The sequence below is a fragment of the Eleginops maclovinus genome, chromosome 6, assembly GCF_036324505.1.
Source record: "Eleginops maclovinus isolate JMC-PN-2008 ecotype Puerto Natales chromosome 6, JC_Emac_rtc_rv5, whole genome shotgun sequence".
Taxonomy (NCBI): Eukaryota; Metazoa; Chordata; class Actinopteri; order Perciformes; family Eleginopidae; genus Eleginops; species Eleginops maclovinus.
The window spans coordinates 5780969-5792273 of record NC_086354.1 but is presented as its reverse complement, the minus strand read 5'-3'; the positions used below and the strand labels follow the sequence as shown (position 1 = coordinate 5792273).

General features: G+C 39.8%; 1 protein-coding gene across 1 annotated transcript; it reads left to right on the top strand.

The window, feature by feature from the left end:
- Positions 1–4740: 4740 nt before the first annotated feature.
- Positions 4741–11018, top strand: LOC134865596 (nuclear autoantigenic sperm protein-like). The gene is made up of 13 exons (XM_063885221.1): positions 4741–4858; positions 4999–5104; positions 5883–5963; positions 6047–6153; positions 6254–6490; positions 6569–6642; positions 7076–7155; positions 7235–7308; positions 7896–8084; positions 9171–9331; positions 9651–9722; positions 9837–9911; positions 10735–11018. Exons 2-13 carry the CDS (start codon positions 5004–5006, stop codon positions 10861–10863), a joined length of 1380 nt encoding a protein of 459 aa, XP_063741291.1. The 5' UTR covers positions 4741–4858; positions 4999–5003; the 3' UTR covers positions 10864–11018.
- The last annotated feature ends 287 nt before the right edge of the window (positions 11019–11305 follow it).

Below are 11305 nucleotides of genomic sequence, written 5' to 3'. Positions count from 1 at the left end.
ATGAACAGACATTGAAAAACCAATACAGACTGCAGCTGCAATCTTGGCTCTCTATTGCAGCATCTCGGGGGCTTATCAATGATTTACTGATTCCATTTCCTGAGAATCTTAAACATATAGCCTTGTAAAATGTATGACTGTTCTTTTACACATTGATAGTCAATTATCAGCAGAGTATAATTCAGAGGGATCTTATGGAACTCATTTCCCGTTGTAAGAAAAGAAGTGTCATTTAAATATATAAAATTAATACACTAAATGTATAATAATGACAGACTTAAATATCATATATTCTAACTTTTTTTATTAAGGGGGCCCTTTTATGCTTTTTTTAGGTTTGTATTTGTATCTTGTACCTTTACTGTACATGTCATTATTTCACAAAAGTAAACTTCTATATAAAGAACATGCTAGCCCTTAATGTTTCCTGGATTGTCATTCCCTCAACAACTTTGTATTTACACTAGGAAATACTACTCGGGCGGAGCACTGTTGCATCATCTTGTACTTATCCTGTGGGCTGCAGAAGGATTTTTTCTCGTTCATTTCCTCCTCACCACTGCTAAGAGGAACAGCAAACTTTATTTGCTTGGTCACACAGCAGTTGTCATTTAATTTCCTGTAAGGGGATCTGTTATAGGTTGTAAATACTGGTATATGATTTGTAAAGAGTATTTTTAAGGAGCAGAAAACAACTATTGTAATTTGTTTTGTATTGAGCGTATGCCTGTTAACCTTGCAAAAGAGTGTTATGTTTATGTCTTTTTTATTGTTGTTTGTGTTCTTAACTGAAGCTAAAAACGTTTTGGGGCCATGAAAGGAAAGGAAAGATTCTTTAGATTTTTAATCATTGCATTTCCACCATAAATGAACCCCTTCTTCAACAGCACCTCCCTCTGTCCATTATATAAGGCGTAAATATTGTTTAGGATGGCACATTTATTGTGGTTAGTTTTGTAAACAAACTGAATTGGGTATTTCTTTCTGTTATGTGATAGTTTGATCAGCCTGATTGCAGTATATTTCAAATAGCAATTTTTCATTTAATTTACCGTCAAAATATATACTCTTAAGCGACCCTAATGGCAAATTCCTTTCTACAAATGTAAAATCTTATAGCCAAACTTGATTCCATAACAAATCAAGTACCTAAGTGAAGATGCAGACACATGTATTTCACTAAATGAAGCCCTACTGTTTGTTCTCAACACAGCATCTCAGAGTATGAGTTCACCTGAGTCTGTCTCCTGAGGCTGTTATCTGCTCAATCAGCCCCTCCACCGCGCCTCATTTCTCTGATGATACCCAGTGAGGTCTTTGCATGCAGTTGCCATGGGCAACACATCAAGGGTCTAGATAAGAGGGGGACACACAATAACGTCCTGTTAGAAGCACCGGCATGGGCTAAGGATCAAACACTGCCCTGCGTTCATGTCCTGTTTCACAATATGCCAATAATTACAGCATCTGCTCCACCGCTGCTTCCAAAGCACCTGGATGTTTGAAGGGCCCTTGTGTGTCTGTCCATAATCTTGCTCATATTAAGCTGTGCAAATAATCACAACGTTCAAATAGTATTAGTAGTTTGGATCCAATGTAAATGAATGCAGTCCTGTGCATTTATGTGAGGACACACAATATTTGTTAAAGGCTTCACATAGGATTTCATCAAATGTGTATTATCTGTAATCTACAGGGACCGACCTGCGCAGTTACAAAGATGCAAGTTTTACTAAAAGCATTTACTAAAAGCATTTACTAAAAGCATTTACTAAAAGCATTTACTAAAAGCATTTACTAGTGCGTCACTCCTTAAAAATCTGGTCTCAGTTCCGAAAACATTATGGGTTAGTCTCTATGTCAGTTCATTCTCCCATCACAGCCAATCACTTATTCCCTGCCTCTCTTTTGGATAATACATTTACTCAGTGGCTTAAAAATGGAGTGTCGAGTATAAAGATGTTATACAAGGATGGCATCTTCGTGTCACTTGATCAGGTTAGACTGGAATTTTCTTTGCCAGTTCATAATTTTTTCAGATACTTATAAGTCAGGCATTTTGTACGGAATTACTTTACTCAATTTCCGTCACTACCACCAAAATCACCGCTTGATTTGATCCTTGGGACCCCGTCTGAGGTGAGGGGGACGATATCAAGGCTATACACAAATATATTTGAAATGGAAGGTTCTTCCCTTTCCATCATAAAAGAAAACTGGGAAAAGGATATGAATACAAATATATCCACAAAAAGCATTTACTAAAAAGCGTTTACTAAAAGCTTTTAGTGAACGCTTTTTAGTAAATGCATTGAATAAACAAAACGCTGCAAAAAGATCAAAACAGGACAGAAATTGGGAAACTAAAAAGTGCTTGTTGATGTTTGGGGATTCGAAAGTTGGCCAACTGTAGCTCTGGCACAGTTAGCCTGTTTAAATATTGAAAGTGTCTTGTCGGTATATTTGAAATGAATATGTCAGCTACATAAGCTAGCAAGTGTTAGGGAATATTTTTGCTTAGGTATTTAACCTTTGACATAGTTCATCATTTTTTCCTTCCTCTGTCTGTGTTCCCATGGCATAGTTCTTTCGGACTTGGGTTGCTGTAATCTCCCTTAAGGAGGGGCAGCTTGGGCACTTTGTTGGAGCCAGTTTCTGACCGATCACAAGCGGATCTGACATTAATTTATTGTTTAGGGACCTCTAGGAGCCCTTCTTATCTGGAACGTAGGTTCCCTGGGCACATTCTTTTCCATGTGCGACAGCTTTAATTAACTTTAGGATGCATATTTGTTTACTCTCGCTAATGAAGAATGTTGATTGTCCATTCTGAACTGGTTAAAACCTTGTATTGCAGTAGAGATCTTCAGAATTGGTTGGGCAATCTCTGTGTCAACTCGTGGCTGCAGCAAATATCTTGTCAATTTTCTGATCGTTAACTTCATAATAAACCTTCAGTGTTAGCCATCAAGTTCCAGCTCTCCCAGTGTCTCTCTCAGTTTCGTCTCCATTGCTCCAGAAGTTTCCATCACAGCAAGCTTAGGCTTACAGCAGACCTGCAATAAGATCGGAAGGAATTATGCCTTCACATTGTTAAAATAAGGCAATCAAAGGTAACTTTCCAGTGCATCAGTTTTTAAGCTGCAGTGCGTTTCTCCTAATCAAAGTGTTTTTGGCCATTGTAACGCATTTGCCCCTGTCTGCCTGAAACACCTCTATTTGACTCACTTCTTTTCTGCTGTAATATAATGACATCACCATTGAACACCTGCGCTTAAATTGATCAGAGCTGCAACAAATTGTTTGTGATAAGCTAATGGGCAGGACATCTCTAAATAGTTGACCAATCACAACAGAGCAGGCCAGCTAAAGGTATGAGAAAAATAAAGAGATTTTTGAACATCAAAGCCCGTGAACATGTCAGAGTAGTGATCCTGAAAATGAGCATAATAGGCCCCTTTAATGTTTTGTTAAGCTCCAGTCTTAGCCTTTACCTAAAGAAATCCTCAAAGGAATATTCACACTTAGAATAATTGCCTCTGACAGAAAAAAATGTAAGCTAATTGAGCTGTGGTGCGTTGTTTTGGTAGATTTTACTGGGGAATTATAGCTGTTGTCCCTAATGATGGCAGTTTGAGGAGGCTTGAGTTGGATTGTCTCAGTGGGAGCTTGATTTGATGCCAGGTCCAGACTTGTCTTGAAGAGGCAGGGACATAGAAGCAGGAGGAGTCCCTGTCCCTCACAGCAGGACATGACAGCAGCACACTTATTAAACACACATGCACAAAACACACACATGTGTATATATTATCATTTATTCTTTAGGGTACTGAAGCTTTAAAGCAACTATTTAATTTAGAAAAAAAAACCCAGAATGCTTGAATGGGAAAAACATAGAAATATATATATATATATATATATAAAATGATTGTGAAAAGAAGCAGAATGAAATGATGATGTATTTCAAAATCTCTGCAGTTTCATATTGGAGTGAAGTCAGCTAACAGATTAATCTCAAGTGCACCACTCAAGTTTTTATTCTTTTATTCAAATGATGTATCATCTACTTAACGCGAAGTGTGTCATATTTGATACATGACTTTGTGAGACCTCTACATCTTCCAAATGATAAGTACGTTTCTGAAAAACCTGTTGTATGCAATGTGATATATGTATTTGGCCCTCTGGTGGATTATCTGGGAACTGCAGGCAGTAGAATTATTTTAAAAGCCAAATCCATCTTTGCTAATATTGAATACGTTACGGTAACGACAATTCTCATATTGTTACTGATGTATTAAGATGCATATTTACTGTATTTGAGCAAGTTCTAATGAGTTTATATTTTTTACCTTATTTCATAGAGAAAGTCGTGTTGAACACTTGGGACAGCTTGATAATTTAATAAGACTATTAAAGATTAAATCTCATAGTTAAAATGTATTAAAAGTAGTTATTTTTATTACTCAAGTGTTGCAATAACTGTATCAAAATGATACCCAAAAATGTAAATAATAAACAAATATCATTTTTGTAATTTTGTCAAAAGTTGCAATAAACACTTCAATTTAAAAAAATTAAAATCTTCTGACTATTATTTGACGTGTCAGGCTTACAGGGTTAAACTAAGTGATAATATATCTGAACAACAAAACAGTGCCCATATAACTGTCTTCACTTTTATATATTTTTCTGTGAACGAGTGTATTTATGGCTCTGTGCCTTTAAGAATTCCCCCGCGCTAGTTTACAAACGAGGAAATAGGCCGGAAATGGTAGCAATACTTCGCGCCAAATTGAAACAACGGAACAGTCTGGTCAGAGAGTCAAGACATTCCCACCGTTATTACAAAGATAAGGTATGCTGTTTAGTTTAATGTGTATGTGTCATACAGAACATTCGCCTTAAAACAGATTTACGGGACCAGCTAGTGTTTGAGTTCTTCTTTTGCGTTGTAAAATCTTAATTTCTAAAGCGTTTTCTGTATGCCCATTTTAGTTAACATGGAGGAGGCGAACAAACTCATCGGCACGGGCAAGAAGCACCTGGTGATGGGGAAGGTGGTGGCGGCAGTGGGCGCCCTGCAGGAGGCCTGCGGCATGCTGTGAGTTAACCAACTAACAAAAGGAGCTGTTAAAGCTTCAAACACAATAGTATATTTAATTCTGACAGCTACAGCTAATGGGTTTAAACAAATTAGTCAGACATGCTGCGTAGCCTTTGCATGCATCAATCTTTCGATGATCCCTGTAAGAAAAAAGCAAAGGTTAAGTAACTAAGTAGATTTGAAGTACTGTAGTTGATGCTACTTTATACATTTACTCCACTACAATTCAGAGGTTAATGGTGTACTTTTACTCGACTACAGTTATTTTATACCTTTTAGTTACTTTACAGACTTGGATTAATGATGTAAAGTATAATCAACCTTTAAATCCGACTTTAGTTCCACCTGCAGTATACAAAGCCATTAAAACTAGCTGCACCTTTACCAGCTCTGATAGTTACAATCAAAACATATCATATATATTATTCTGGAATGGACCAATCTGCACAATGATTAGTTTTACTTTTGTACTTTAAGTATATTTAGATTTTTGTACTTTTCCTTGAGTAACATTTTGAATGCAGGACCTTTACTGTTAACAGAGTATTCCTACAGTCTGGTGCTTTTACTTAAGTGCAAGATCTGAGTACTCTCACCTGTGTGCACAAATATATTTGCAGGTAAATATTATTAGTATCTGCGATGTACGGCATAATGGTTTTACTTTTTTATAGATATTATAAAGAAATATGTTTTTTTACTAAGTAGATACGATTCAACATGGATGGATACAAACTGTGCATGTCTCTTTTCAATTTCATTGTTTTTATTTCAGAGCCCAAAAATATGGAGACACAGCAGATGAGTGTGGAGAGGCATTTTTCTGGTGTGGTAAAGCCCTGCTGGATTTGGCACGGTAAATCCCCCCCCACCTATCAGTCTCAACTTTAATTAAATGTAGGAATAAGATCGGAAACCTAACGGACCCTGTTGTTGTAGGATGGAGAATTCTGTCCTCGGTAATGCCCTGGAAGGAGTACCAGAGGAAGAGTATGATGACGAGAAACCAAAGGACTCCAACGTTGACAGCATGGAAAACGTCGATGGTAGGAAAAAACAAAACTATTCATTTCCATCGTTCCATTGGGGTTGTTTTTTTACTCGCTCTACTACTGTCATCCTAACTGTCCCCTTAAACCTCAACAGAGAACACCAGAGACAAGCTGAGGGCTGAGGTGTACGATGCCATGGCGGAGAAGAAAAAAGAAAATGCGGACAAGGAGAGTGAAGAGAAGAAGGGAGACGTAGAAGAGACTGATGAGCAACCGGACGCTGCAGAGAAAGAAGAAAAGAGTGGCGACGTTGAAGAAAGCAAGCCCGCTAAAAGTGAGGAAAAAATGGAGACCGAGAAAGAATCGGGAGATAAGGAAGAGGAGGCGGAAGGTGACTTTAAAAAAAGGCTTAGATAACTTTTCTAATGCTTGTAATGACAATCATTAACAACATTATTGACATTTTCAGATGGAGAGGAGGAGGAAGAAGAAATAGAGGGTGACACAGAAGAGGGAGGTGAAGGAGATGCTGCTGCAGAGAAGGTACTGTACCAAAGCTCACAATTAGACATGAAAATAAGTGTTGGATGTCAAAGAGGACATATGAGGCTCATGTTCAGGTTCAGATCTGTATTTTGTGCCTCTACCGTGACATGCTTCAATGTTCAAAAAGCTCTTTATTGTTCTCGTACTGCCTGTGCTGCAGCACCTCTTTTCACCCTCTGTCTAAAACCAGAGCCCAGTCTGCTCTGATTGGTTAGCTGGCTGGCTCTGTTGTGATTGGTGAATGTTTTAGAGATATCCCATCCCCTTATCACGAACAATGTGTTGGAGCGCTAGCCAATAGAAGCGTGAGTGTTATGAAGTGATGTCACTATTTTAGGGATTTAGCCTTTGCAGACCATAAATAAACCTATAGAACAAACTACGTCAAAGAGAAAAGCATAATAGGGCCTCTTTTTTATGTGTGTTTCAGGACAGTGATGATGAGGAGGAGGTGGGGAACCTGCAGCTCTCCTGGGAGATGTTGGAGGTAGCGAAGGTTATCTACAAGAGGTAAAGGAAACACTGACGGTATTGAGCGATGACTCAGGACACGGCTTTTGTTTTAACTGATTTTCTTAAATGTCTTAAGGAAAGCGTCGAAAGAGGACCAACTCATGGCAGCCCAGACTTACTTGAAACTGGGTGAAGTTTCTTCTGAATCAGGTAAGTTTCTGAAACAGATGGCCAAGGGAGTTGGGGTTAAAAAGCTTCAATGATTAGTCTTTAGAAAACAATCATCTAAAACATAAGTCACTTTCCATGCAAGAATGGCAGAACATGTTTTTCTCTTTACCATTTCAATATAAGATCTACTGCTTTTCTGTTTTCACATCATATAAAACTGAACTGATTTTGGAGTAGCACAAGACATGGGTGGACATCACCATGGATGTTGATACACTGGTCTGATAATTATCAGAAAATGGTACGGTAAAAAAATGTTTGTGTCCATACCATGGTTAATTCAGAAATAATCTGCATGTTAAAGAATAATAGTCTGTGGTTTTAACCCTTGCCGTTTTTGTTGCATCTCAATGTAAAAACGTGTCTACTAAAACTAAACAAAAGAAGCTTTTTCCTCCTATCGTTCGCTACTTGCTGTAACTGTATTGGCTAAATGTTTTAAACCTCACTGGCCCCTGAATTCTTAAAACTCTTCAACAAAACGGACCTGTCTAACAGCTTGAACCCCTTCTACAGCCGACATTGTCCTCACGTGTTTGCTGAGAGATGCTTCCTTTCTCTTCTAGGGAATTACACGCAGGCGTTGGAGGATTTTCAGGAGTGTCTGAAGCTGCAGATGAAGCACCTGGACTCAGACAGCCGCCTGCTGGCAGAGACGCACTACCGGCTGGGCCTGACCTACACCCTTAACCTGATGTACAGCCAGGCCATCAAGGAGCTCAACAGCTCCATCTCCGTCATCAACTGCCGGCTGGGTGAGCGCTGCAGAACATGAGGATGTTTAATGATCGAGAGTTTGACTTCATTTCAACGTCTCAGCTTGGTTTTACGTGACTTGTATATTATTAGTGTAGTCGCCAGCAGTGTGAACCGAATAGGGTGAGTATGTTGTGTTAGAAAAGTAGAGTAGGGAACCCCAGGGCTTACTGTAGAAACTGCCGGATGCCAACTTGCATATGTTGGGCAATATGCAGATAATAGTTACAAATGGCTTGACTGATTCGGACAATTTTGGTGGTGTTTTTGAGTTTGTTTAATCAATTTCTTATATTATTAGGATAAAAAATGGCCGTTCAGTCTCTTAAAACCTTAAATATGACCCAGAATTGATCAAAATAAGCCCACCAGAAGTTCAAATATGGCCCCTTTCTGGTTAAAAATGCTATTTCTGATCCTGAAAATGTCAGAAATAGTTGCATAAGTTCCTCAATAACTTTCAAAATTCTCAAAAAAGCATTTTTTAAAAAAACTGTTTGCATATGCTAATGAATGCAACCTATGCTAATTGTGCCAACATATGCAAGCTAGCATCCGGCTGTTTCTATGTGCTGGAGCCCTGTATTATACATTTCTATCATAAAACTTTGGGGTACTGAACATTTCCAAGTTCACAACAGGACTCTATAAGCTGAAGTCACAGAGCAGCTGGGATCAAATCAAAGTTGAATTGTATACCCCAATATCAAAACCCGTTTGTCTCAGTGGGCTTTAGAGATTAAAAAGAATCAACCTTGTTAGGAAGGAAATTACAGCAAAATGAAAAGACAAGTTGGTGTGTAAAATAGAAACAAAATGAGATGCAACAAAAGACAATCGAAATACATAAAACGCAAGCTCTATCTGAAGCCTTCGGTTAAAAGGAAGGTCTTTAACACTCTCTGCTTCAAAAACAGGAAGTAGGATCACCCTCTGTTCATATTATTGCAGCCACGATCATTGTGAGCACTCTCTGTTCCTACTGTGGTGTCCCTAAACTCACAGTCTCCAGATTTATGCCGAGCGTTAGTGTTGACATGTGTTTTGTTTCGTTTGCTTACTTGCATTCCTTCTGTCCCGGGCAGACAAACTGAAGCAGCTGCTGGACAAGGCCGAGGGCCCGGAGGCTCTGCCCGAGGAGAGGAAGGAAATGGAGGAGCTGAAGGCCCTGCTGCCAGAAATCCAGGAGAAGGTGGAGGACACTGAGGATCTGAAAATAACCGGCGAGGCTGCTGAGGGAGCAAAGGTGGGGCGGCTCTTTTTAAAAACAGCTTGTTTGGTGTGTCTGTTTGCCGCTTTCTGGCACCTACCTTTTATTTATTTTTCCAAGTAACTTATAATCCTCGGAGTAGTGGAGGTATTTATTTGTGTATTGTGTTGAAGAACATAACGTAGAAGACATCTCGCATATGAAGAGACATTTGAGCTCTTCTCTTATTCATCTCTTCTTCAAATACAAGGTCCACATAATAGTTCTGCTGGATTAACTCTTGAGCTATTTTGAGATGTGTCTCAGGTGTAAATCAACAAGGCTTGCTTCTAACTGACTGTTGTGTACCTGTCAGGACGGAGGCTCCACTTCCTCCACCTTCCCCAGCTCCACTGCGCTGAATGAGGACTCCTCAAGCGGCTCAAAGGTAAGTCCCACAGTCGAATATCTGAAGGAGTAATGGGGAAATGATTACACAGGAATGATATGGTTGGATTATTTTTCTGAGTTCTTGACTTCTCCTGATTTGTCCTCCACCCAGATTAACGGCACCTCTACCAACGGACATGCCTCCAAAGCTCCAGCCTCAGACATCTCCCATCTGGTCAGAAAGAAGGTGAGGGGGCTACACGTTTCCTTTTAAAGGGACAGTTTTAAGTGGCTGCCTTCGAGGTATTTATCCTCCTTATCTAGGTTTTACCTTCAGTTGATGGCAGTCGGCACACCTCCTTTCTTGGAGTCTTACGGGTACACAGATGCAAAGCAGTGAACCCTATTTCAGTCACCTTAGCGTGTTTTCAAATCTGGTCCCTTTCAGCCCTCAAAATAAAGAGGGGCTGCAGCATAGCTCAGGGGTTAGAGCGGGCCGCCCATGTATTGGTTCTCAGCTCCGTCCCTTTTTATACACGTTACATTGCTTCTATCCCACCCTCTCAAATCGAGCTCTCTAATGAAGGCTAAACTGGCCCAAAATGATCTTTGAAGTACAAAGACGAGCGATTAAGCAGCAAGAACTCGGACTCCATTGAAACAATCTTATGAGGCCTTCACATGAGCGGCAGTAAAACGGCTCTGGAGCAAGCTAGCAGGGAAGGTAGCCGTGGAAACAAAATTGAACTGGCTGTTTTCACTGCCAGACTCTGCGCCCAACCTGAGCAAATCGCGTATCCTGTGGATGCAGCTTAAGTCTGCGTGGCAGCTCACGCAATGTGTGCGTATCCTTTGGCATTTTATTGAAGCCCTCTAGGCCGGCAGTAGATGATCACAAGCCCACTGTACAGCATCCTGTTTTTTTGGGTGGCTAAAATGTATTTTGCTGCCACATCAGTAGTTTTTGTTGTTGTTGTCCAAACCGGGGGCGTATCCACCACCTAACCTGGATCTAAATGTTACTATCACAGCCGGTATCGTCTCCATCTGAACACCCCTGTCTCTTTCAGAGGAAACCACAGGAGAGTCCAGGGAAGGAGGAGGGCGTCACGAAGAAGGTGAAGCAGAGCGACGATCAGACCAGCGGAGTTCACAAAGCCAACGGACACACTAACGGACACGTTGACATCAAGACGTAAGAGTTATCGTCACCAACCTGGTCCCTGAACAGTGTGTTTGACTTTATCCAACACGCCGAGCTCTCCTGTTCCGACACTTGCCGCTGTAAATATGTGTTGTCTGTTTATTCACCTATGTAACCTATGATGTTCAATAAAAACAATATTTGATAGATCTTGATGATTTTTCCTTTGAGTTGTGGGGATATTTTACAGAGAAGATGAGTAGTACAATCTGTCCAAAGCAGAAGGAACCCCACAAACCATTTAGTGTTGCCTCGTTTTAAATTGGTGCTGATCAGTGCAGGAAGAACTAAGATCCTTTGAGTAAAAGTACACTTATGTTTGTCTTACAATATTCAATTACAAGTAAAATCCTCATTTCAAAATTGATTTGAATTTTAGTAAAAGCATAAGCATCAAAATGTACTTAAAGTACAAAAAGGAAAAGGTACTGATTCTG